The sequence below is a fragment of the Onychostoma macrolepis genome, chromosome 10, assembly GCF_012432095.1.
Source record: "Onychostoma macrolepis isolate SWU-2019 chromosome 10, ASM1243209v1, whole genome shotgun sequence".
NCBI classification, from domain to species: Eukaryota; Metazoa; Chordata; class Actinopteri; order Cypriniformes; family Cyprinidae; genus Onychostoma; species Onychostoma macrolepis.
Window position 1 is genome coordinate 10,234,885 of NC_081164.1, and position 27,341 is coordinate 10,262,225.

The following is a 27,341-nucleotide window of genomic DNA, read 5'->3' on the forward strand; positions in this document are numbered from 1 at the left end:
AACGCCCCTGCCTGTAATATACAAATAAAACATGAGAAATAATATCGGAACTGACGTCAATTCACGAGGACGAATGATGTGGCAAAAAGCAAAGGGCGATTCGTAAAGAACTAGTACCGTCAGCCTTTTCGCTCAAACTTATCTTATTAACTTCTCTCATATCCAAATATACTCATAACACATTCGCGATGTATTTCTGTGTATTTTGCATCTAAGTACTAAAATGTCGTTGTCAAACAAATTAAAATCCCTCTTCCACACAGAACACGTATCCCTCCGCCTTCATTGAGGTCTACGTCTCTTTCCGGTGCGTTTCTCCACCGGACGGGTTCCGCCGCCATTGCAGGTTTCTAGAGTTCCCCTCAGCGGCGGTTGACATTCTGGAGTTGAAGCGCCTCATTTACATTCAGCGGGCGACTAGAGTAACCTAACACATTCCCGGTTCATCTGCCCCCCCAAAAAACACAAGACCTCCTCCATTCATTCCCGGCTCTGGAGTAGTTTAGATTAGGCAGAAATAATAGCAGGAATTAGAGAGGTAAGCGAAGAGGAACCACCATCATCATGGCTCAAATCCTGCCCATTAGATTCCAGGAGCACCTGCAGGTAAGGACTTTAAAACATCTTCAAATGAGGGTCTTATTTATTTTATTATGAGTTTATAGTGAAAACGTCAGTGTGTTTTTAAATAAGCAATTGTAGTAACCCATTCCCCGGTGAATATGACCTCCCCTCAGCAGCTGTAGTAGTACGTTAGCAGAGGAGTTAGCTTAGCTACTGTCGGTGTTATCCAGCCGAATAATAAATATTCTGGTTGTGTCGCAATTAAAACCCAGTAATTTGCCTTCCCAGACAGCATTTTTGAGCACAATTCTTCAATCTTTTAGAGGGTTGCTTAGGTTATGTATATATGTATGGATGTAAATCCAGTGTATTGAAACTGTAATGTAGCTTGAAAATTTTAAATTGATCGTTTCTAGAATATATTGAGATTTGCAGTCACAGGGCTTATCAAAACTAGTCAACTGTCTTTGCCTCTGTTTGTGTCCTAGTATATAAAATAAATAAATAAGTAGAATCTTTATTGCTTGAAATTAATCACTGTTTAGGACAGAAGAAATTCACACTTGTTTTATTTCCTGTTCCCTGTCCTATTATAATAAAACAGATTTGTGATTGAGGTGTCGAGATTACCTGCTTCAGGTAGCAGGTGTAAAATGCCCCACCTATAGACATGTGTATGGTCTCATGATGCCTCTGCAATTTTTTTAAATTTCTTTTTATTATTTGCACTGAACTCATATTTTGCTTGCTGTCACTTCTTCTTAGTCTATATCAATTGAGACTCTCATTCAGCTTAAAGGCCTTTTGGACTTGGTGTAACTCATTTTAATCACCAGTTATACGTGTAATGCATTTTGTCTTTAAAGTAATCACAGACATTTTGAGTGCATTTTTGTTTTTTTGTGTATTGTTGCTTCTGTGTCCTTGACACATATTGTCATATTATGACAAACAGTCCTAGTGCTGGATCAATTCGGTATTGTTGAACATCATATTTACACGGTGTCAGGCGTGCATGGTCTGTGTTTGTCATTTGTCATAGTTTTGTGTCGTAAGTGACCACTTGTCCACATCGGAGCTTTTTTTTGTGTACAAAACCACTCATTTAGACATGATTAGATGTCAAAAAAGTTGCAAACTTATTCACTCATTATTTCAAGACAGTTGTAGTTTCAGGCTGTTTGATTGAACATTTTCTCGTAAGTTTTATTAAGTAAGCCAATCACTGTTGTTGATGATGTTAAATATTAAAATAGTCTATGTTTATTTGATGTAAAGCTGGAAAAATTTGAAATCAACCTAGAATTTAATATCTTAAAATGAAAATTAGAAATACTGCCTAAGTACTAAAATTACTAAGACTGTAACTGAAATATATAGCCAAATAGAAATGTTAAAAACAACAGCACATGAAAACCAAAAAAATAAACTAAAAAAGCTAATTCAAAATATGAATAAACACTATAAAAGTTTATAAATAATACTAAAATAACATTGCAGCCAATTAGATCTTACTAGATTGAGAAAGCGTGCAGACTGTCTGTGGATGTACATTATGGTGTATATCTTTCTGTACTAAACGTTCAGAGTTACCATATTACTGTGTGTGTGGAAATGAGTGTTATGCGTTTTTAGTTTGAGCATGTCAAATGCACTTGTATATCCTGTCCAAGTTTGTCAGATTTTGGGATACTGATCCTAGAATAGTGCAAAAGTAAAGAGCATAATGGACCAAAAAGAGCCTGAAGCCCTCTGGTGGTATTTTAACTTAATGAAATGCAAATGTAGCACAGCACTTTTCCAGTGAAGTGCCAGCTAATGGTCAGGGTACAATAGGAGTCAGTGGCATAATGCTGTAAATGGCACAAGGAAGACAGTATCATTAAGACAAAACTTGCTCATGTTGTCTGATTCACATTGTGGTGCTGCTTTATTTTGATTTGCTGAAACCTCTATGGCAAAATTAATAGTATAACGATATGTATGTTTATAAAACTGGTGTCTAACCACCATAACTGCCCCCTGTTTCCATATACATCATTTGTAGTTTGTTATACCTTACTAGATTATTTTATAGGTGCAGCAGGCCTATATGTAAGATGTTCTCAGAGTTATCAGTTTGCAATTGCCTTACCTAAGCGATGCAAGCTGTAAAAACCAGGCAATGTAATATATTCATGTTTGGATAATGGCTGCACATCAGTTATGCACACAACAAGTGCAGCAAGTTAGTTGTTTCTAATAACCTGTAGTGCATTGATTTCAATGCAAATCACCTAAGTAAATTACTCTTTGGTTTTAAGAGTAACATATGCATGATACAGGGGCAAGTCAGATGATCTGCAGATGGGTTTCATGTGTTTTATGTGATGCTGTTTAATACGTTACCTTGAAGCCCTGCGAATGCATTTGATCTTTGATCTCTACCCTGCTGATCACACATGACTGTCTCGTGTGGATGGAGATACATTATCCGTTTTGAACTGCTCCGCACTGAATGAACTTGGATTTCATTGCAGAGGAATCTGTGCGTGTTCATTCCTCCTTTTCCCTTTCCCGCTCCGCTGTCCATACTGAACCTGCTAGGCTGGTCACATGTCACCTTTGGTCATATGGTCACAGCTTTTAACATGTTGATTTAGCTTTCTACACAATGGATCCTGGCTTCCTGTTATGGAGGACAGTGGCAGTGTGGTGCAAGCCTCAGCATATTGTGTATCCTTCCCCGAGCCTTCTGCTATCAGGGTTTTGTGCTGAGCAAGGTGCCATTTTTCTCTGGACGGAGAAGGAAAAGGGTTAAACGAGCACAGGAGGTTGGAGAAAAGAATGCGCTGACAGCTTTAAAAAGTCATGAATTTAAACAACGTGCTGAATTGATCTGCTCAGACTCAAGTATTAAACGTTTCTCACACTCGTCCAGATTTGTGAAAGCAAAGCTTGCCCATTGAAATGTGCTAAATGCATGAACACTTCAGTGTAGGTCAGCATAACAGAACAACCACTCTAGTTAACCTGGTAAAGTCAAGTGTCCGCGGCAGTTCTTAAGGGTTAATGTGGAATGCCACACTGGCGATGGTCAGTGAACATGCCAGCAGAGGGGCAAGTTTAATATCCTCTGATGATAGCATGTTATGTGAGTATTTGTGAAGCAGAATGCTAAGAATGCTGCTAATAAATTTCTACATGCACATGATCCTGCCTCTAAAACGTATGTTAGGTATGTTTATTTTTAATCAAAATATTACAAACTGTAATATTTTGACACATTATTACAATTTAAATCTGAAACAGATTTTTCTATTTTAAAATGGAATTTTTTCCTGTGGTGGCAGAGCTGAATTTTCACCTGTCTTCAGAGTCACTTGATCCTTCAGAAATCATTCTAATATATGCTGATTTGCTGCTCAAGAAGCATTGCTTATTATCAATGTTGAAAACGGATGTTCTACTTAATATCTTTGTGGAAACTGTGATACATTTTTATGAGGATTTTTTAATGAATAATTCTAAAGATAAGCATTTATTTGAATTGAAAAACTTTTGTACTGTCACTTTTGATCAATGCATTTTTGCTGAATAAAAGTAATAATTCAATGCATTAATTGTTAAAATAATTCATAGTTAGTGTATAAATGAAAGAATCACATGACTGACTTTTATACTCTGCATCTGAATATTTTGTTTGAATGAATCTCAATGTGTACGTTGAAAAGCACTTTTAGGAGGTTTCATGATTCAGCTAACGGCTGTCTTTCCTTTCTTCATCTGTTGTTTATGCCATCATCTCTTGTAGTTTGCTAACTCGCTGGTGAAGTTCACTGCACTGATCTTTATCTAACCACTGTAAAATAAACAGTCTAGGGAAGTCAAGTAGACCAGCAGGCAGGGGAGAGATTGTCAATGCTTGATCTGCTTGATAATTCCAATTTGTTTGCAACTGTGTCTGTTTGTATTAATTGGACAAGTTCCAAGATTACTATTTTAAAGAATAATATTGACCTATAGTGTATATCGGCTCTTGCACAAGTTTGACGTATACATGTATGTATTATATATATGTGACCCTGGACCACAAAACCAGTCTTAAGTGTCAATTTTTCAAAATTGAGATTTATACATCATCTGAAAGCTGAATAAATAAGCTTTCCATTGATGTATGGTTTGTTAGGATCGGACAATATTTGGCTGAGATACAACTATTTGAAAATCTGAGGGTGCAAAAAAAATCTAAATATTGAGAAAATCACCTTTAAAGTTGTCCAAATGAAGTTCTTAGCAATGCATAGTACTAATCAAAAATGAGGTTTTTATACATTTACGGTAAGAAATTGACAATATGTTAATAGAACATGATCTTTACTTAATATCCTAATGATTTTTGGCATAAAGAAAAATCTATATATATATATTTAATTCTTTGCCAGGATAAAATCAATATCACATCCTCCTTTACCAGTGATGCTACAAAAATCCAGGAAGGAACTGGCTATTTTCGAGTAGATGTTTCTGGAGCCACACAGCATGTTCTTGTAGGCTGGACAGTGAGCTACCTAATGGGAAAGAGGGTTAGTTTCTGGGCATGTCTGAGACGACGCTGAAGCAAGCAGCAGTTACATGCTGTGGATGAATCACGCTTGGCCTAAGGCTGATGCTACAACAGCAAGCTCTCTTTCCCTTACGTTTGCTTCAGTGTCTCTCGTTACGTTTTGAGGCTTACAAGGGCAGGGTTTGCCTTCAGCCAATCGGAACGGCCTGTTCAGTAGTGATGTCATCATGCGTGATGTCATCTATAAAATGCAGTAATAAAGGTCACAGAAGTGTGCGTGAGCAGGCTACTGTTCTCTTAGTAGCAGTGTTTCTTTTTATATTTTTTGTTTTACATTTTTTAAGTTTTGTTTTCTGATTTTCTGTTTTCTGTTTATATTTCTGTGAATTATTTATGTTGTCTGTTTATCTCTTATCTCCTTTTTAAATATGTATTTGTTTATATACCTAGTTTTAACTAATTTTACTGGGTTCCTGTCTTGAAAATAGCTTAATTTAAGCACAATTTGTTACTCTGTTTCAAAGGAAATTAAGAATTAGTCCTTTTTCTATTTTATTTATTTATTTATTTTTTTTCTTCATTATTTCTTCACAATTCTTAGTAATGATGATGTGGCTTTCTGTGCCACATGACAAAGGAATGTGGGTGTGGCTTCGGGTGTGCCGGCGTCCGCTCTCAATTGATAAAAGGTGCTGCTGATTCCGTTGAGCTCTTCCTAGAAAATGTGCTTCCTGTTCCTTCCTGTTCTTTGATTAGGCCTGAGAGCTGCAGCATGAGCCAGAGATACCTTTAGCCAGTAATGAAATGCTTTTTCTGAGTGTTCACCGTCCAATATTAGTTAATATTTAGTCTCTTAGTTTAGTAATTTAGTATTTAGCAAATTAAAGTACAAAACTCCAAGTCCTTGACACCCTTCTCAATAATTAGTCAGTGATGTTTATTATTTAACCTACAACCTCTGTATTAGATATACAAATTCACAACCAATTGTAATTTGGGTTAGTTTACCCAAAAATGAAAAATTGTCATCATTCACTTTCATGTCATATCAAACTTGCATGACATTCTTTCTTCTGTAGAATACAAAAGCAGAAGTTCTGACGTGGGTTCTATTTTCTTCCATGCAATAAAAGCGGATGGGGATTTGGCTGTCAAAGCTCTTTAAAAAAAATAAAATAAAATAAAAATAAAAATCACAAAACCATCAAGTCCAAATGATTCATGCACTATATTCCAAGTTTTGGAAGACGTATGTTTGTAGTTTGTATTAAGCAGAATATTATCACAATAATAATGACATCTGACTACTTTATCTCTTAAATTCTTCTTTGTACTCTCAAGTCAGGTTTAAGTCAGTTTTGCTCTTTGAGACATTTATCAGCCAAAAATGCAATGCAAATTCATTTGTAAAGTGGATTTTAGACAAAGCAAATGGACTTGGTTTCAATAGCTTGGAGCACCTTGGCAACTAACTGCTAAACACTGGCCATTGAAAGCTTTGTTAATGTCACAGAGGACTTTCCTCCCATCCAGCATCATTCACTGCTGTATGTTACATAAGACCAAGACTTCTCATCCCTGTGTGTCCAGCTGTCAGCTCTGATCTCTGTAATTCAGCATGTGTTGCAGCTGGTGCATTAAAATCGTGATTGGCGATATGTCAGTGTCACAAACTCGACTGCCGCCTCTGTTTGAGCGTACTGGTATTCAAGATCTGTCTGGTGGCTGATAAAAACCAAGGCTGGGTTTAACGACAAGCTACAACTTCAGCCTTTTAGCCATCTGACTTGGTCTTAGAAGAGTCGATACAGAAGCAGCTGTCAGTTTAGTTGAAAATGCCTGAAGTCAAGATGTCTCCTACACTAAATCCTCCTCCTCTGCTCATCTCTGAACACATTTCAAATGTAAGTCTCTCTTCAGATTTGATGTCGCTGCATTGTCTCGTCTACATGTGGTGCTTAGTCATATGGTGTGAATCATAGAATTAGACTAATTTACTGTACAAGAAAAAATCAGCATTTATTAGCGTGCAGATCACACTGTTTTCCTGTGTGGAAGTGCAGATCTTATTCTCAGTCTCAGGGTCAGTCTTTCTGACTGAGCCTTCGGTGACTCAGACTTCAGGCAGCTGGTGTGGTGCTGCTGAGTTGGCTTCCCACTGACTTTTATTTTTGTCTGTAATTGACTGATACCTGAGTTTTGTCATGGTTGGTTTAATTCTAATATTTAAGAAGAACTGAGAAGTGTCTCTTTAATAGACTGAAACCAGTTTTGAAACACTTCATTAGCAGATTTGAGTTCGGTGTCGATGTTGTTGAGAGTTAACTGGCATAACCTCCTTATGAGGATAAATTAGTGGGTAGAAATGGGACTGATATTTAGCATTTGACTATTGATCGAATTAAAACCATCAGCATAAGCAAAGGCAACTATTAAAGATTGACTGCTTAATAATTTACTGTGCATTATTATTGTGAAAGGCCTATAATTAGCTATTAGCTGTTATTGGCTGTTGTCTTGAAGAATTTTTTTGAGCATCTTGTGCCAGGAAAGTCTGACCTGCTGTGTTTGTATCTGAGGTAATCGAGGGAAACTGAGGATGTTCAAGTGCTCTATTAAATGATGGAAGTGTTTTTGTCTCTCCTCTGATCTTTCTGGAAGCAGAGCTTTTGTGTGCTTGTAAAAAAGGTTAGCCTGTTAGTGACTGTTGCAATTTGTACTTCTAATAACTAAAGGGGCTTCTGGGAATGTTCTTTTACTTTTTTTCTATGTAGATTACACAGTACTTACTAGTTTTTACATGCAAAAACATACATCCATTTGGCAGAATTTTGAAGTAAAATTTTATGTGACGTTAAACAATTAACAAATTTTCAACATGTATGGTAACTTAGAGTTAACCAATTAACAGGTGTTTACTGTGGAATTTGTACAGTATTTGTCTTTACAAATTATCACCATTCTTTTTTTGTGCATATGTTGTAAATTAGCCCTGTTGAGCCAGTTCATCAATATTTAGTGGAAATTACGAGAAAAACAAACAAAACAGCACTTTTACCAATTGAATTGTTCAATTGAATTGTGGAATGCCAGAATGTTACATGATTAAATAATATATATATATATGAGATATAAGAGAGGTTTTGCTTGTTCTGTGCCAAAAAAAATTTAGAAAAAAAATCTCCTAATAGGAGATACTGCTACTGCTGAAATTCTGTGATGAAAAAGCACCTTTACATTGGAACTAAGGTCTTTGCTGTTACTGTTTGGTCTGGTTGTGTCCCTTGTAAATTATGCCTCATCCATTTTAATCTGTAGTGTGGAACACGTAGTCATTGATTTTTCTTAAAAGATCAATTCTTAGAAAGGTTCACAGGGTCAAAGAGAAACCTGATATCATTCAGGAAGCATTCCCCCTGTGTGAAGTTTTAAGATTTTTGAATATTTAATTTTCAGTAGTATATAATACATTAATTCAAATTAAAGCAAATAAAACTTCTATTTTTCCTAGCTCCAAAATTTGGGGATCAACCCAGCCAACATTGGGTTCAGCACCCTGACGATGGAGTCTGATAAGTTCATCTGTATCCGGGAGAAGGTCGGAGAACAGGCACAGGTGGTGATCATCGACATGGCGGACCCAAACACCCCCATCCGCAGGCCCATCTCTGCAGATAGCGCCATCATGAACCCTGCGAGCAAAGTCATTGCACTTAAAGGTAGGAGATATAAATTATTAGTTCCAGGGATACTCATGTTAACCTAATTGTAATGACTGCATTTTTAGCACAACTGAATCGTAGGACTGATCCAATCCATTGTTGTTTAAACTAGAAAATAAGTGTTATTTTCTTAGCTTCATTCATTCACCCAGAGTTCCTTTTTAGTTTAAATTATGCTAGACCAATTTCTGTAGCAAGTGTTTTTTACATTTTCCTCATTATAGGCTACATCTTAGCTTACAGTAACATGATATGTTGTGTATTTTCTGTCATGCAGCCATAATTGCTTTGTCTTTTTGTTTTGTTTCCTTTTTTGTTGCTGCTTTCTCATGTGTATGCAGACGGTGAGTTAACATTTTGGTACAATGATTTGTGAAAGTTATAATCCTGTTTCTAAAATGAACATTATGTAAAGTTGTTTGGCCTCATTGCTTAACCTTGTGTAGGTGTTTCTAGAGCCTCCACTTCAAGCCAGAAAATTTAATAAATACTTCAGGTTACACATACACATTGTTCCTGACCATTTGGGGAAAAACGTATTTATATTTTTATGAAATTAACATAAAACTAAAAAAAAATCTAGATATTTTCTGAACTGAATTGTAGTGAATGTGTTGAGAACAACGGCAGTTTCAAAATCAACAATATTGCTGTTGTAAATATAGGAGCGGTGTGCCTCAAGGTTCGGACTTAGGCCCCATGCAAATTCAAGCCATGATAGGCAATGTAAAGCAAACATGTCCTGGCATCTCTCTGATATTGTTTACATAGATAAAGACTGTTTAGCCAACAATGTACCACATAATTAACCCACTTTGGCTAAACAGGATTTAACTTTCACAAAATTCATAGCTTGAATGTTCACATCATGTTGATTTCTATAGACATAAGTTTCTCTTTCTGGGGTTTGAAATATTGTTGGGCATACATTTGCTTTTTCTCTTTGTTTAATTCTAATTATTATAATTTAAGTGCTTGCCATATTAAGTCTTTTTCTACACCTTCACTATGTAATCTTAACATCAAGCATCTCCATATAAATTTCAAGTCCATCTAAATGAACCTGGGTAAAGGTAGCCTCATAGATTTATGGTTCTTGTGGTAGTTCATAGTCCATTGTGTTTTAATCACTTTGCAGCTTTTGTTTAGGTAGCAACTCTGTGACTAACACAGTATCAGTTTCTTAGTTGATGTTTGAATAAATATCAGTAGCTTTTTACACTAAGCTCAGTGCCTGTGTAGAGTTTAAAGATTTGTCATGCTGTACAACTGGCTATTTTATAGTCATCTATCCAATTCTTAGCATGTTATTATTTGTAATTGCTACGTTAAACTATGTTAATGGGTGACATGGAATAATAAATCAAATTTTCTGCTTGAACAAAGTTTATTTGAAGCATCAAACCAGTTTGATTTGCCTTTTCAATAGAGGAAAAAAGAGCAGTGAATGAGCCAGAACAGTCACTGTCGCAGTTTAAAATTAGATTAGTGTTTAATCGATTGCTTGTTTGTGGCTACAGACCATTTTATTAGCTTATTTCGGGTTCGCAATAGCCTGTATGAATCAACCAGCAAATTTCCTGAGCAATATTTTAGCCTCAAGTGATCTTGACTTGCTCGGTCCTGCTTCTGGCCTTTGTTCACACTGCATATAAACAGATACGAACCAATTAATTAAGGTCTTAAGTTGAGCTTGGTTGGAATGGTACTCTATATTAAGTTAGATTTATGAAAGCAGGATTTTAACTCCTTGACTTATTTGTTACGTTAAGATGTTGTTGTTGTCTTCTGTTAAGTATGTTTAGGACTATAGTGCCGTTTCTTGCTCTCTTATTATGTTGAGACAATCTTGAATGTGGATTCAAATCCCTTCTATCCCTTTTTCATTTTCCAATGCTCTGGCTCCCACATTTGTCATGTGATTTGAGTGTTAGGTTGTATTATGGGAATCTATCTATAGGCCTGAAATGTGGTGTCGTCAGGTTTCATAATCATTGTAAATAGTCATTTATGCTTCTGTCAATGCACATCGACTAAATTCTGACCTCTCCAGTAATCAGCTTCACAGCATCCTGCAATCTTAGACTAGTTCTACATAGAATTTAAAGTCGGCATGAAATGAAAATTCACCCAGTCTATTTTCCAATTGCATGTTATTGATCTTAGTGTGAATGATTAATGCATGTATACGTTTCTTCTTATTTGATCAAATTCTTTCTTACCTTGATCAAACTCAATGTTTCTGTGAAAACTGCAGGCTTGCATCTGACATTTATCAATTTTGGGTGAACTTGACTATTAGCCTCCACATCCTGGTCAAATGGCCTCCTTGAAAGCTGGTACTAAAATCATGTTGGGAAAGTAAAAACAGGTGCATTTCATGTTGACTTTAGAAACATTTGTTATTCTGCAATCCTTGTCCTAATTGTAGTGATACGCCAAATTCAGATTAACTGGGGCCTGAAGGAAGTAATTAGATTAGTGCTTTTATAAATTATCGGTTGGAAGTTAATCAGGTGAGTTGCCGCCAAGTTTTCCTTTCCCATAACACACATTATTCGCAATCACAGTGTACAGTAAGCTTTGTGCTAAGATGAAATCAGTCTCTGATGTTTAATTTCAGTTGTCTTAATTTTGTTCCTTTCACAAATTCTCTCTACACTCGCTTTGATTGCTTTGCTTCATTTGTCTTAACTGCTGAATGAGCTGTCATGGTGGGCTTGCCTGATGCATTTCCAGCCATGACTGACAATATTTCTACCCTGATGTCTTTTGTAATCTAATTTAATTGTTTTGTGTGTGTAAATATAAAATGTTTTTTTTTTTCCATGGTGTTTCTCCTCTCCTCTATTTCTCCCAGCTGCCAAAACCCTTCAGATCTTTAACATCGAGATGAAGAGTAAGATGAAAGCCCACACCATGACTGATGATGTCACTTTCTGGAAGTGGATCTCTCTTAACACCATTGCCCTGGTGACTGATAACGCTGTCTATCATTGGAGCATGGAGGGAGACTCTCAGCCAGTCAAAGTGTTCGACAGACATTCCAGCCTGGCAGGCTGTCAAATCATCAACTATCGCACCGATGCCAAGCAGAAGTGGCTGCTGCTCATTGGCATTTCTGCTCAGGTGCCATAATCATTTTAAATAATCATTCTGGATTTTTTGGTCTACAATTACACACATTATTGCTCTTGTTCTGCACATACACATGCTCAAGATGTTTGTTATTTCTTGCTTTTATCATTTCTCGTTCATTTACATTTTTTTTTCCTGTACCTTATTTCCTTTATTATTGATTCTATATTTATTAGTAGTAGTAGTTGTATTTTATTTCTTTATTTTTTTTGTCTGTCTTTCTTTCAGTCAAATGTTGGATACTGAATCAAGGGTATTTTTCAAATCTTGTTACAGCAAAACCGAGTTGTTGGTGCCATGCAGCTCTACTCAGTTGAAAGGAAGGTGTCCCAGCCTATCGAGGGTCATGCCGCTGGCTTTGGACAGTTCAAAATGGAGGGAAATGCAGAAGAATCCACTCTCTTCTGTTTTGCTGTGCGAGGTCAGGCAGGAGGAAAGGTGCGTTTCCAGATGTATTTATCACATTTAATTGCATTAACTAGAAATAATTTCTTTAGCAAAGAGGCATAAACTGTAAGTATCCATAACACAGTTGTCTAAGAAAGAGAGGAAGTGGTCTGGGCTGATTTTTTGGGTGTAAACTACAGTTTTTGAGGAAGAGATCATTTAGCTTGCTAGTTTTAGTTTCAGATGTATGTTTTTTTTAATTAATTTTTACATTTTTTTAATTTTAATGATTCTCCAGAGCTAATTATTGACGATCACTTAATTTGTCACTTGCACTTGCATTATTTTGTGTGTATTACTTCAAAACATAAAATTAACTAAAGAATTTATTATGCAGCTTCACATTATTGAAGTGGGGACGCCACCAACCGGCAACCAGCCATTCCCAAAGAAAGCTGTGGACGTGTTCTTCCCTCCAGAAGCACAGAATGACTTCCCCGTTGCCATGCAGGTATGTGGTTTCTTGTACCGTTTTCCAGTGAAAGAGGCATTACTTTGTTTCTTCCTTCCTCCTTTACTGGATGTCCCTTCTTTTTTTTAAAAAAATGCTGTTCTTCTGAAATTAATATTCATCAAAGAATCCTGAAAAAAATCATATTAAACAGCCTTACTGTTTTCAACATTGATAATAACAAGAAATGTTTTTGAGCACCAAATCAGCATATTAGAATGATTTTTGAAGGATCATGTGACAGGAATAATTATAAAATATATTCAAATATAATTTTTTTTTTTTTTAATCATAGTGATATTTCATAATATTACTGTTTTTACTGTATTTGATTAAATAAATGCAGGAAAAAAAACACACACATTACCAACTCCAAAGTTTTGAACACTAATATAAATTCATCCAGATTTGAACTGATCATCTTGGAACATATTTCTCGTCACACAGATCAGCTCTAAACAGGACGTCGTATTTCTCATCACTAAATACGGTTACATTCATCTGTATGACCTGGAGACGGGCACCTGCATCTACATGAACCGAATCAGCGGAGAGACCATTTTTGTGACGGCACCCCATGAAGCCACTTCTGGAATCATCGGCGTGAACAGGAAAGGACAGGTACATGCTGAACATTTAATTTCAAAATGAACCCAAGTGGTATAAATGACATGTGAATTAAACTGAGCAATGATAAAAGTGCCACAATGTTTACAATTTCCAGGGAAATCAACCTTCAAATGGCTTACTTATAGTTGTCTCTGCACATAAAGCTGGGTTAGGAGGAAGTATATTAACTCTGAAAAAATTACACGCTCCAGCTGTAATGTCAGTTTTTCACATTTTTAGCAGCTGTCACTTTGATCCTGCACCGTGGAGCTCTATGTGTGTGTGTTTGGTCAGATCTACGTTTTGTCAGAGGGCATCTAAGGAGGACACAAGACAACTCAGCTGATTACCCCAGAGGCAGAACATTTAATACTCTCGTCTTACAGAGACATGGAAACCACCCATCCTCCCTCTGCATAGTTCATCTTTTTTCATTTCCTCTCTGCATAGCTTAAAGCATCTCTCATCCTGAAATTTCCACTTGAACTTGGAGATCAAGACCACCATAGTCAATAGAAGCATCATGATGCTTAGATAATGTCAAAGGGGGATGCATTTCTGCTTGATCTCAGAACGTTATAAATAAACAGGTGTTCAGTATCTCAGGTGAGTCGACGCTCCTGTCTGCCGGCACTCTCTGTTCACAATGCTCCATTATGAGCTTGTTAATGGATCCCGTGAGCGTGTAAATAATTTTCCATTCATGCCAGAGAAAGTCTTGAATTATTCAGTGCGTGACAGAAAGCCAATCCAAACTGTGTCACGCTGAACCTGGAGAGCACAGTTTCCTTTGTCAATAATACAGAACCTCCACCTCGGTCAACCAACAATGCCATGCACAACATCACAAAGGTGAAAGGCATAGCGTTAATGCATTGATTCTCTGTAGGGTTATTTGTGTTTTAGTTTGAGCATTACGTAATTGGGTTACAATAAGCATGTCTGTTATTTAACATGTTGGTAGTAAGATCTAATATATTATGGATGGATTTCATGTCTGAATATGATTTATTTAAGTGTAGGTAAAGGAAAAGGAATGCAGATCTCTCTTCCTGTCTCCGTTTCCCCTGCTCGTACTGGCATTCTCCATCTTCCTGTCCTCTGCACCAGTCAGCACTGGTGGGTGATGAAAAGTCAGGTTCTAACCAGCTGCGTCTGCACTCGTGAGCGTAGTGACCTTGAGAGAGAGCCTTCACTGAAAATAGCTGTGGAGAATGCAAGAGGGAGACGGACTGAGAGAGAAAAAAAAAGTGTCAGTTATCATGTGATCTTGCCGTGGGAGGCATTGACTGGCGTCCTAAATCCTTTCACGTTAACAGAGGCAGAGCCTGACTGCCAATCACAGTGCGTGTAGGCAGAATGCGTCATCAGCTTCTGTGACATCACACTTTGCCCTCCCTTTTTTCTTTGATCGGGCCTACTATACTGCTGTAACATGACTCTCAATAAGATAAATGTCTGGTGTATTAGTACTTCAGACCCTAGACGGCTCATAAAGACTTGAAAAAATCAGATTTTATGTAACGGAACCACTACACATTGTATTATGTTAACCTATATAAATTGCACACACGTTTTGTTCTTGTATTATGGCAAAATCAAATTTGGCATAATAAACAAATAGATTAAAATGTATTTTTCAAAAAGCAGATGCTTATTATTATTATTATTATTATTATTATTATTAATAATAATAATAAATTATAATAATTAGTAATACACTAATATTAGTAATATTATTAACGTAGTGGTAATTTTATTAAATTATGGTTTTTAATAATGTATCTATTTGTTAATAGTTAACTGTTTGTTATATACTAAAAATAATAATAAAATTAAAATGTGGTTCTGCTTTTTAACATAAATACATTTACATAACATAAGCAATTTATCATGGATAGATTAAAGTTAAATTATTAGCAATAATAATTGTATTTATTATTATAGTTGTTATTGTTGTCATGGTTAATAGCAATGTCCAGATTATTTAGAAATAATTTTTGTACACTTTTTAATCTAAATGGTTGCATTATTTGTATTATTTTGAGTTTTGCCACGCTGCCTAAAAATGCATTTTTCATTTGAGAATGAATGAAAATTCTTTTTTTTTAAGAAACTAGGATGGGTATTATCTTGTCCGTCTGATAGCACAGATACTGGGATGTGCTCTGTGCAGATGTTTGTGTTTGGGGTCCTCATCAGGAGTGACTCATTATTACTATCATCATCTCCTCAAGCATTGGGCTTTTATTGACGTCAATGCAGCGTTCTTCCCCCCATGGACCACTGCAGCTTCTGTCTGTCTCTCTCACACACACACGCGCACGCAAATGTAATCTCCCGTTCACTTGCCCTCTCCTTTTCTTTCTCTCTCACTGCCTCTTTGTGGAGGAAAGCTGATAGACACAATGAGCTGCTCTATTTTTACTCCTCTCTTTAGTGTCCCTGCCTTCCTCCATCTCTGGGCGAGCTGACCCATATTGTTGGGGGTGGGACGTGAGGGTTTAAGCAGAGAGTGATGTTCATCCATGCAGAACAACGCCTGTGACTTTGACCTGCTGATGCCGATCTAGAACACACAGTAGCGTACAAACACTTATAACATGCACTTACTACAGAGGTACAGAAATTTACAGTGTGATCTTGGTCGCAAGCAGTTAAAAATAGTTCCAGACTGGGGGAAAACATTTTAATCTTGGTTGTTTATAATAAACCGGCCTCACTTGTCCAGTGTAATCTGTTCACACAAGTTAAGCATGCGTTAAGCATCATAAATCTGTTTTATTGGTTTGTGGATGTCAGTGTTTCAACCTAGTAGCTGAGGAAATCGTCCTTCCAGGCTTCAATATGTACTGTACCTCCAGAGAAATATTGCAGAACATTGTGCTTTGATGGGCTTTGGCGGCTTCAGCTTGTCTCTCTTGGCCAAACATCTATAGTAATAATGTCAAACTTTAAGCATCTCTCAAACAACCTCTTGGCTGGTACATAATTCCTAGAGATCTCATAGATACAAGATGTTTGGTCAAAGCAGTGACATCTTGGTTGAAAGGGGACACCTTTTACATCTTGCTGCACTCCTGCATCTGATCATGTTACATACTAGAGACAAACATTAGTATGCACCTTAGCTTCAGTGCGAGGATGTCAGCTGATACGAGGTGTTATGTTTTTCTCATTAGGAGTCATTGATATTATATAACAGATCACTTGTGCTGTGTGTGTGCTTTTATGCAGGTAAAAGTGACCAAGAAAACTACTAAGGGAATTTCCTATTTGTACCTCCTTCCTGTGAATATGCTAAATTACATGAAAGCTCTGCTGAGAAAAGAAGACATTTAAAACATTGAGCAATCAATGAGAACATTTTACTATTATTATTAGTAGTAATATTAAGCCCTATTCGGACGGGACTAGTTTTCTAAACTACGTTTGAGTTTCGATTCTTATCACCTGACGTCTGTGATTTTCATGTACCAATTCGGACGGGACTAACATCTCTGTGTTTATTACAGAGGTGGGAGGGGCTGTTTTGTACATCTGGGCATTTCAGAGATCACGTGCTCTGTATGCGTGCATTGCGTGTCATTCGGATTGATTACCATTAGTATAACAGTTTTACTACAAATACCATGGTGAAGTATAGCAAAACCATGTTAATGTGTGGTTGCTTTAGTTTTACTTTATTTATAGTAAACCCGTGTTTAATTTTCATAAAGGTGCATATGTAATTGAGTGCAGAAATGAACGAGAGTAATTTTACCTGATGCAGATATTACAGTAGCCAGTCTGAATGGTTTATGTGATCTGACTCTTGATTTTATTATTGTTTTTAATTTATTTACTTATTTTTTCCTTGCTGGGAGGCAAATATATGAAACATGAGCGCGGTAAGAGCGTCTACGGTAATTCACGTTGGCCAAAACACACAATGAAACGCGTTGTGAAAAAAAAATCTCATCGGCAATCACAGACATCGCATTCGGACGGGATTTGTTTTCTCAGAGTATCTCTGAGTTTGCTGAAAAACAGTAGGTAATTTGCTCTGGAATTATTACAGAGGTTGTGTGAGAAAAACACAGACATGGCAGATTCGGACGGGATTAAAATCACTAAGTACGTCTGTGAAACACACATTTCTCTAACGACCCCCTGATAATATTGAACTAGTCCCGTCCGAATAGGGCTTTAGTATCTGTATTAACAAATAGATGAAGTATTAACAACAAAAATAGTAATGATAAAAATAGCAGCAACAATAATATTGTTATTGTAATTTAAAGGGTTAGTTCACCCCTCAGGCCATGTGAAATGTAGGTGACTTTTTCTTCAGTGGAACAATAAAGAAGATTTTTAGGTGAAACTGTTGTCCTTGGTAATTGATATACTGCATGTCTCTGGTTGCCCGTTTTTGAGAGTCAGAAAAACATATACAGGCAAGACCAAATTAATAGCCATGGCTCCTGACAATACTGTGCGTCTGTGCAAGGAAATTAAAATTATTTACATCATTACTACCTTTAATCCACTGCCTGGGCAAACAGTTCTCAGCACGCTCACGACTGTCTGTAGCACAAACTTCCTGTCGCATAATAATGTAAGCGTGGGCACATACTCAAACAAAAGCTGATGCTGTTTGTTAACAATGGAGAGTGAGGACATTTCTCAGTATGTTTAATTCAAAAAGTGAAAGTGACGTGGCCAAGTATGGTTACCCGTACTCGGAATTTGTGCACTGCATTTTACCTATCCGAAGTGCACACACACAGCAGTGAACACACACCCGGAGCAATGGGAAGCCATTTATGCTGCGGCGCCCGGGGAGCAGTTGATGGTTTGGTGCCTTGCTCAAGAGCACCTCAGTCGTGGTATTGAGAGTGGAGAGAGCGCTGGACATTGACTCCCCCCACCTACAATTTCTGCCGGACCTGAGACTCGAACTCGCAACCTTTAGGTTACAAGTCCAACTCTCTTACCGTTAGGCCATGACTTCCCCAAAAAGCTCACTGTACGTGTGTTAGTTGTTCATTCTCCTCTATTTTTTTATCTGGCTCTCTGTATGTAATAGAAATGTACTCTGAAAGATTAAATGTCTCGTCTTGTCTGACCTTCCTGTTCGACAGCCTGAAGGTAAATTTACTAATTGCAAACATAAATCTTAAACTTGATCACTTCATTTTGTGTGTTTCATAGGTGTTGTCAGTGTGTGTTGAGGAGGAGAACATCATCCAGTACATCACCAATGTGCTGCAGAATCCAGACCTGGCTTTACGGATGGCAGTCCGAAATAATCTGGCAGGAGCCGAGGAGCTATTTGCCCGCAAGTTTAACAACCTCTTTGCCGCAGGAAACTACTCGGAGGCAGCTAAAGTGGCTGCTAATGCTCCAAAGGTGAAGTAGGGCTGAATATTCTTGTAATATGACGTTTAATAATAACATAACATTATAAATTAAATTAAATATAATCATTTGTTATAATTAATTTAAACACAGCACTATAATAATTATATGTTATTATAATAAACATTTTAGTATTATTATATAATACTTCTCTTCTTGTTTATCTCAGGGTATCCTGCGCACTCCTGACACCATCCGTCGGTTCCAGGGCGTCCCGGCTCAGCCCGGCCAGACATCCCCACTCCTGCAGTATTTCGGGATCCTACTGGACCAGGGCCAGCTCAACAAGTTTGAGTCTCTGGAGCTGTGCAGACCCGTCCTTCAGCAGGGCCGCAAACAGCTTCTGGAGAAATGGCTGAAGGAGGACAAGGTATGTGGAGGAGGTCGCAGGGGAGATGGTTATCTCCACACACACCCACAAGAGCCTCTTCCTCTGTACGCCTGTGTGTGTGTGTTTGTGCGAGAGGCTCAGGGAACAGGGTGTGCTCGTCGCATGTGTTTTTTCCCCCCACAAACAGAAAGAATGCCTCCATATTTTTGTGACAAAGAAGGGGTCTGTGTGTGAAAACAGACTGTGTGGATTGTGAGAACGACCGTGTTTTGTGTGAATGTGTGTGTCTGTTATCTAAGATGTTTGCTTTAGATGTGATGTCATGTGTTTGTTATGTGGGGCGAAGGGGTGTTTGGGTTTTTTCCTTCTAAAGCACAGAGGAAAGTCTTGGGTTTCATTCCAGGCAGTTTTTTTACAATCTGCACTTAATATAACTGAAATAAAATGTTCTTTCTCATAGCCTCAACGAGTTACATCTCTCGACTTGGTTTATTGATTGAACGGACGTGATTTGTTGTTCCACAAGCATGATTTATTTAGAGAGTTGAGGACCATGATGCTATGCTCAGTCCTGAAATATTCTGAATGGAAAAATACACACAAAGATCACACTACCAAATAAAGTTTTCCTTGTATTCGTTTCAACTTTACAATTGGACCCTCACAGTCTTCTTTTCTTTTTTTCCTTTTATTCAGCAAGGATGCATTAAATTGACCAGCAATTATATCATTTTTATCATTGATGATGATTATGATATTCTATTTAATGTTATTTGAGCACCAAATCAGTATATCAAAATGATTTCTAAAGGATCGTGTTATATTGAAGACTGGATTTGTGGCACGCTTTTTTGTGAATCATTTTGTCAAAAGAAACGGTTCTTAAGAATCAAATGACTTTGAATTAACACCGCATTCATAAATTGTATTTAACCTTAATTGTACATTTCTTTTGTTTCTCTTCAGCTTGAATGCTCAGAGGAATTGGGCGACTTGGTGAAGTCTGTGGACCCCACTCTTGCTCTTAGTGTCTACCTGAGGGCTAACGTACCCAACAAAGTCATTCAGTGTTTCGCAGAAACTGGCCAGTTCCCCAAGATTGTCCTGTATGCCAAAAAGGTATGATGACTGATCAGTCAATTTTAAGGTTAAAAAGTATTGAAAGAATTAAAATAGACACATGCACTCCAATAAAAACATACTCATACCTCATTTGGTGTTTATAGGTGGGCTACACTCCAGACTGGATCTTCCTGCTGAGGAACGTGATGCGGATCAGTCCGGATCAGGGTCTGCAGTTTGCTCAGATGCTCGTTCAGGATGAGGAACCGCTGGCTGACATCACACAGGTCAGGAACAGAGGAGGAGAAGAAAGGAGTGGGAGGTTGAGAAGAAAGATTTCAAATGATTTAAAGAGAAACCATGTGACCCAGAGGCTGTTTGTTAAGACTCATTTAAGGAGCTCAGAAAGACATTTCCTGAAAAAATGTGTTTTTCTCCCAGATCGTTGATGTGTTTATGGAGTATAACCTGGTCCAGCAGTGCACGTCCTTCCTTTTGGATGCTCTGAAAAACAACCGCCCATCAGAAGGTCCACTGCAGACCCGTCTGCTGGAAATGAACCTGATGCATGCACCACAGGTAAACACTGCACACTGAAAAGCATCTGGATACACTTACTGTCATGGTGTTAGACAATTTTCAAGCAAAACGGTCTCTTGCAGGTTGCAGATGCCATCCTAGGAAATCAGATGTTCACCAACTACGATCGTGCCCACATTGCCCAGCTGTGTGAGAAGGCAGGGCTTCTGCAGAGAGCTTTAGAGCACTATACTGACCTGTATGACATCAAACGAGCTGTCGTACACACACACCTGCTCAACCCAGAGGTACCCAACAAGTTCTTTTTTATCATACTGAATTGAAGTGTGACCACCTTTTTCATCCTGTCTCTTCGTTTTGCACTCGGTTAATGTCTGCAGTGGCTGGTGAACTTTTTTGGCGCTCTGTCAGTGGAGGACTCTGTGGAGTGTCTTAGAGCCATGCTGTCTGCTAACATCAGGCAGAACCTTCAGATCTGTGTCCAGGTGGCCTCCAAGTATCACGAACAGCTGACTACCCAGGCCCTCACTGAGCTTTTCGAGTCTTTCAAGAGTTTTGAGGGTAAGAACTAGATTCCTCATGATTTATTAACCTGGTGTCACTGGAAAGTTCAAACACTGACATGGGACAACCTGGAAATATCAGGGAACATTAAAACTTTTTCTTTTTTTTTAGACAAGAAAAGTCTGTTGTAAGTGATTTAACGAACAGATCAACAAATTTGTTAGCTAAAACCAATAACCACAAACAACTGTAAAGTTCATAAGGTACATTCAAAAACAAAAAGACTGAATAAAAAGGGTTGGATAAACTCTACATTTTTCCTGCATATGAATCCCACTTAGAGTATACATTGCCCATGTAGTTTCTTCCGATATATCTGGCAGGCCTAAGAATTCTGTTGGCAGACACTGCTAGAAAGTCATTCTTGAGTGTATTTAAACGTGTACGTAAACACTTGTGGTCACTCTGCTGGTTGCCTTTCATAGTGCAGACACAATCTGACTGGTATCTTGGCCGTATAATGCCTCTGTTCTGTGTGTGGAGCCGCATGTAGCCTTCCGTTCTGGGCTAAGTAGGACAAAAGGTTTGGCAATCAGAGCAGGCAGCGGCACAGGGCCTGCGGCCACCCACAATCCTTCAGGCTTTTCATATGACAGCAAAAGCAAGAGTGCTTTTGACAAGGAGCTAAATTTTAATGGAAACGCAATGCTCATGCAAATGTAGCAGCCTAATCGGTAATTTAAAGGGTCTGTGCACCCTGTCATCATTTACTCACCATCATGTCGTCCCAAACCCGTTTGACTTTCCTCTGTGGAACATAAAATATTTTAAAAGAACAAAAATCCCATTAAAGTATCATACAAAATCTGCATATACGAAACGTGTAGATCAAACCGTAACCACAATCAGACATCTGTCCAATAACAGTCAAGCTCCATTTGTTGTTCTGTGCTGGATGCAGGTCTGTTCTACTTCCTTGGCTCGATTGTGAACTTCAGCCAGGACCCAGAGGTGCATTTCAAATACATCCAGGCCGCATGCAAGACGGGCCAAATCAAAGAGGTGGAGCGGATCTGTCGGGAAAGCAACTGCTATGACCCTGAACGTGTCAAGAACTTTCTCAAGGTACTGCCAAGACTATGTCAGTGAAACCCCTCGAAATGATCCATAGCTGACCGCAAAAAGCACATTATATTCTCTAGTTTCTCATCTGTTAAAACTCTTTCCATCACTTTCCCTCATTATATTTCCTGTTTTGTTCTCTTCTACTGATCTGTCTTTTATCATTTACATGCAAGCCTTTTGCAATTTCAGATGCATGCGGACAAAATTGTAACTGTTTTATCCTTCTCATTTTATGATAAAGGAATATTCTGGGTTTAATACAAGTTCCATTAGCTCTATTGACACTATTTGCGGCAATGTCAGTTACCACTGAAAAAGAAGAAATATGTAAAGGAATATTAAAACAGTTTAAAATTCAACACAAATTATGGTAACTAAATACAGTTAAAATAAATATTAAATATGCATGTTTTGGAAACAAGCCACAAGATTGAAACCTTCATAAGGATCTCAAATTAAGCTCTTTTATTAGCTTTTGTATTTTTATCTTTTTATTATTAATTATTATTATTTTTTTATTTATTCGTTATTATACAGACTAGGTTAGTAAGTGATTCCATCAAAATAGTCTCATGCTAAAACATATAATTGCTTAATTTTAATAACTGCACATAAAATCACTTGCAAGCCTTGTGTGTTAAAGGGATAGTTCAAACAAAAATGAAAATTCTGTCATTTACTCAACCTCAAGTAGTTCCAAACCTGTATAAATTTCTTTGTTCTGCCGAGCACAAAGGAAGATATTTTGAAGAAAATTTGTAACCTGGCTGTTTTGGGGCACCATTGACTTCCATAGTAGGGAAAAAAATACTATGGAAGTCAATGGTGCCCCAGAACTGCTCTGCTTCCCACATTCTTCAGAATATCTTCCTTTGTGTTCAGCAGAACAAAGACATTCATACAGGTTTGGAACTACTTGAGGGTGAGTAAATGATGACAGAATTTTCATTTTTGGGTGAACTATCCCTTTAAGTTAACTCAATATTCCAACTTCGTTTGACATAATGGCCACAGGAATTATGTCAAAAATGCATAACCAGAAATTCATCTACTTTGAAGGGTATTCCTAAGTCAATAGAGCTATTTGGAAAATTCTCCAGCTCAAATAATAAACCATTTTTACTGAACAATTCAACAAAAATACCAGCTTCAGATTTCTGCTTCTAAACCCTCCAGAACCCTGACCTGGTTTACATCCATTGGACATGTTTTACTGTGAAAATAGAATAAATAATAAAATAAAAAAAAAATAAAAAATGAAATTTAAGATAATAAATAAAGGATGAGTTGAAATTATTTTATGTGGTAGTCTACATTGTTACAAATGCTATTAAAAGAGCTTGATTTTATATTGGATTCAGTACATTGTTTTAATGTCTTTGAAATTGACTTAACATATGCACAATAAAACGGAACATTTAATATCTTGGAAGTTTAGGGAAAAATCCAAAACAGGTTGTATTCTCTCTTTATTAACAAATGATCTCCATTTAGATCAGGCAGCCATGTGCCAGTAGTTTTCTAGTTTTAGGGAGTTGATCTCACTTTTTTATCCTGATGGCGACTGTTGTTATCTCCTGTGCTTTACCCTGTACTTATGGGATGCTCAGGACTTGAATCAGGTAAATTAACCCCAAGTACCACAAGACTCTCTTTACTTTGTTCCCTTTTCTTTTCTTTTGTCATCCCTTCTTTTCTCCTAGTGGTCAGTTGAAGGATTAATACTGGGATTGGTGTGTGCGATGCACATACAGGGAGGTTTCGAAAAGCATTGACTGCTGGGAACAACCCTCTTGGCCTAAACTTGAAATCGTAGCGAGTGACCGGGCTGAGATTGAGTTTGTGGTTTTGTGGTATTGTGTTGATGTGTGTTTGGCTGTGGTTGATTTGTGGTGACCATGTTCTGCAGAAATGGAAGCCTCGGGTCTTTTTCAGAATCTATTCCACCAGAGTCAGACCTTATAAAGTTGACTTTACTGTTGGACTCTGCCAGCTTCAAAGGGTGGATCCGGAAAGCCAAGTTTTGTGGAATGATTTTGAGACTTGTTCAAGTTTAATATAGTCTTGTTTAAGGCTTCACTGCAAATGTTCAGCCTCTGTAAATATCTGTAGACGCGCTTAATGTGTTGAAGGTTGATTTGTGGCGTTTCTGTGGAGTGAATTGTGCAATCCCAGTTCATTAATCCTATATGTGTTGTAAACTGTACTGTGTGGCAAAATAAGTTTTAAATGTTTTAGCCAGCAGGGGGAGTAGTACTGCCACCTCAAAGGTTGACATGATTCAAGCCTTGTTTTCAGTTATAGACTTTCTTTTTACCACACAATTCTTCAAAAAACATTTTGTGGACTACTCGGTTCTCCTCGAATCAATTTGTCATGGTTGACTTTTTTTCCTCATTGCTTTAACATTTTTTTTATTTTTTATTATGTCTTTAAATTGTGAATTACTTGGTAGGTTTTTATAGAACTAGTTTGTATTGCTTTAATGTTTACTTTTTTAAATGATGAATTTAGAACTGTTTAGAACTATGGCTTTAACTTTTTATGGCTTTACTTTTTAAAATATTATTTACTTGGTAGGGTTTTATAGAACTAGTTTGCATTGCATTCATATTTTTTTAAATTATGAATTAGGTTTTTGTAGAACTAGTTTTTATTGCTTTAAATTGTTCTTTTTTAAATTATTAGTTACTTGGCAGGTTTTATACAACTTTTTTTTATTGCTTTAATATTAACTTTTTTAAACTATAAACTACTTAGTAGTTTATTGTAGAACTAATCATTTTCGGTGATTTTAGTAGTATTTATTTTTAACAAAAAGATTCAAATCTGTTTCATAAACTTAAAACAGCTTAAGTTATGTAACATTAAGTCTTATATTGAATAATTAATGAAATGTCTTGAATTTAAAATTCATTTTAGAATTTACTCTTAAACTTCTGTATCTGACATCTGACGTTATCTTCTCATTTCCCCATCGTTTGACTGACAGGAAGCTAAACTCACCGACCAGCTGCCTCTCATTATTGTGTGCGATCGCTTCGACTTCGTCCATGATCTTGTACTCTACCTGTATCGAAACAACCTCCAGAAATACATCGAAATCTATGTGCAAAAGGTGAGTAACTTTTACTTACCGTTCACACAGCCTCTGTAGTCAGGCAGTGAACAAACGGTAAATGATCATTTATTTGTGTGTATATAGGTGAACCCAAGCCGTCTGCCTGTGGTAATTGGAGGGCTCCTGGATGTTGACTGTTCCGAGGACGTCATCAAAAACTTGATCCTGGTTGTGCGGGGCCAGTTTTCCACAGATGAGCTGGTGGCAGAAGTGGAGAAGAGAAACAGGTATAAACTTTGCACTTTGCATCCAAACGTCAATATCAAACCAGAAGTTTTCGAAACAAAGCACTTGAGACGATGATGTTATGCTATCTTGGATTCAAAACTACTACAGGATGCTTCTGTTTATTTTAGGTGATGTTTAATCATTTGTTTGTGTATATCATGAGAGTTTCCAGATGAAACTTTGATTGCACAAGTAAACAAAGAACACAAACAGCAGTAGCTGTTCTGATTGTTTAACTACAGCGCTAGCAGTTGCAATGTGCTATATAGTCATTTTTGTGAGGGGCAAAAATGACTGATTTTGGAAAAAACATAAAAGTTAACTAAACATAAACAGTTTTAGATATTAATGTCTTTCTTTAAATGTCTGTCTTCTGCAGACTGAAGCTGTTGTTGCCATGGCTGGAGTCTCGTATCCACGAGGGCTGTGAGGAGCCAGCTACCCACAATGCTTTGGCCAAGATCTACATCGACAGCAACAACCACCCAGAACGCTTCCTGCGGGAAAACCCGTACTACGACAGCCGGGTGGTGGGGAAATACTGTGAGAAAAGAGACCCTCACCTGGCCTGTGTGGCCTATGAGAGAGGACAGTGCGACCAGGAACTCATCAACGTTAGTATGCTTGTCCATAAATAAGCTTTTTCATACCAGGTTTAGAGCAACCAACGACAATATAAAGCATAAAATTTGTATCTTTTATTTTTCTTTACAGGTGTGCAATGAGAACTCACTGTTCAAGAGTTTGTCCCGTTACCTGGTGCGCCGCAGAGACCCAGAGCTCTGGGCCAGCGTGCTTTTGGAGACCAACCCCTTCAGGAGGCCCCTTATTGACCAGGTACACATATGTGTGTTACTTTCATCTCTCACAAAATACAAGTATGGATCATAGAGGAATTGAAAGTGCTTGTTTATGTTTTTATCAATTTCACATTAATATTGGGTGAAATAGATGAGTGTTATCGACACTTGAATGCATTGAATTTACAATTGCCATCCGAGAATCAGCATAATTATTCTACCTTCCGTTTTGAACAGTCTTTGGAAAGCGTTCCTGTGATCCTTTAATACTCTTCCTAGATAGGCTCACTAGGCTTTGTAACAGACGTCAGTCATTCATTTTTTTTTTTTTCGCGCGTGTAACAGTAGTGTGATCTGCCGGTCTTTATTGGCGCACGCCCTCTGATGGAACAGAGTTGGAGATAAAAACGCCAGGAGGTTGCCGCTTCAGTCAGCAGCTTGAAAATAACAAATACAAATTATAGTTAAAACGAGAACTAAATACTTGTAGTTTTTTCATGGAAGAGTCTGCGGTTTCCAGCCATATAAAATGTGTAGTTGAACAAAAATGCCCCTGCTCAGCACAGATATGAAATTTATTTTGCGGTTTAGACAATAATCTAAACTGCAATCAATTCCCCATCAATTTCAGTGATGGGGAATGTTTGTTACTCGTTTTCTGTATGTTTTAATCCCAAATTGAATAACCATTTTGTTTCTCATGCTACTAAAATAACCATTATAATGAATGTCATGAATTTGACATGTCGTTTC

At 37.4% G+C, this 27,341-nt stretch overlaps 1 protein-coding gene across 1 annotated transcript in view; it reads left to right on the forward strand.

The window, feature by feature from the left end:
- Window positions 1-91: 91 nt before the first annotated feature.
- Window positions 92-27,341, forward strand: part of cltca (clathrin, heavy chain a (Hc)) — a 34,617-nt gene continuing 7,367 nt past the window's right edge. Inside the window, exons 1-18 of the mRNA XM_058789568.1 lie at window positions 92-606; window positions 8,622-8,829; window positions 11,693-11,961; window positions 12,247-12,408; window positions 12,755-12,868; window positions 13,316-13,489; window positions 18,671-18,868; window positions 19,047-19,247; window positions 20,175-20,327; window positions 20,435-20,557; window positions 20,712-20,849; window positions 20,933-21,097; window positions 21,191-21,371; window positions 22,276-22,439; window positions 25,432-25,557; window positions 25,645-25,787; window positions 26,168-26,402; window positions 26,503-26,625. Of these exons, the coding sequence (XP_058645551.1) occupies window positions 565-606; window positions 8,622-8,829; window positions 11,693-11,961; window positions 12,247-12,408; window positions 12,755-12,868; window positions 13,316-13,489; window positions 18,671-18,868; window positions 19,047-19,247; window positions 20,175-20,327; window positions 20,435-20,557; window positions 20,712-20,849; window positions 20,933-21,097; window positions 21,191-21,371; window positions 22,276-22,439; window positions 25,432-25,557; window positions 25,645-25,787; window positions 26,168-26,402; window positions 26,503-26,625 (2,919 nt within the window). The 5' untranslated portion in view covers window positions 92-564. The remainder of the gene's footprint in view (window positions 607-8,621; window positions 8,830-11,692; window positions 11,962-12,246; window positions 12,409-12,754; window positions 12,869-13,315; window positions 13,490-18,670; window positions 18,869-19,046; window positions 19,248-20,174; window positions 20,328-20,434; window positions 20,558-20,711; window positions 20,850-20,932; window positions 21,098-21,190; window positions 21,372-22,275; window positions 22,440-25,431; window positions 25,558-25,644; window positions 25,788-26,167; window positions 26,403-26,502; window positions 26,626-27,341) is intronic.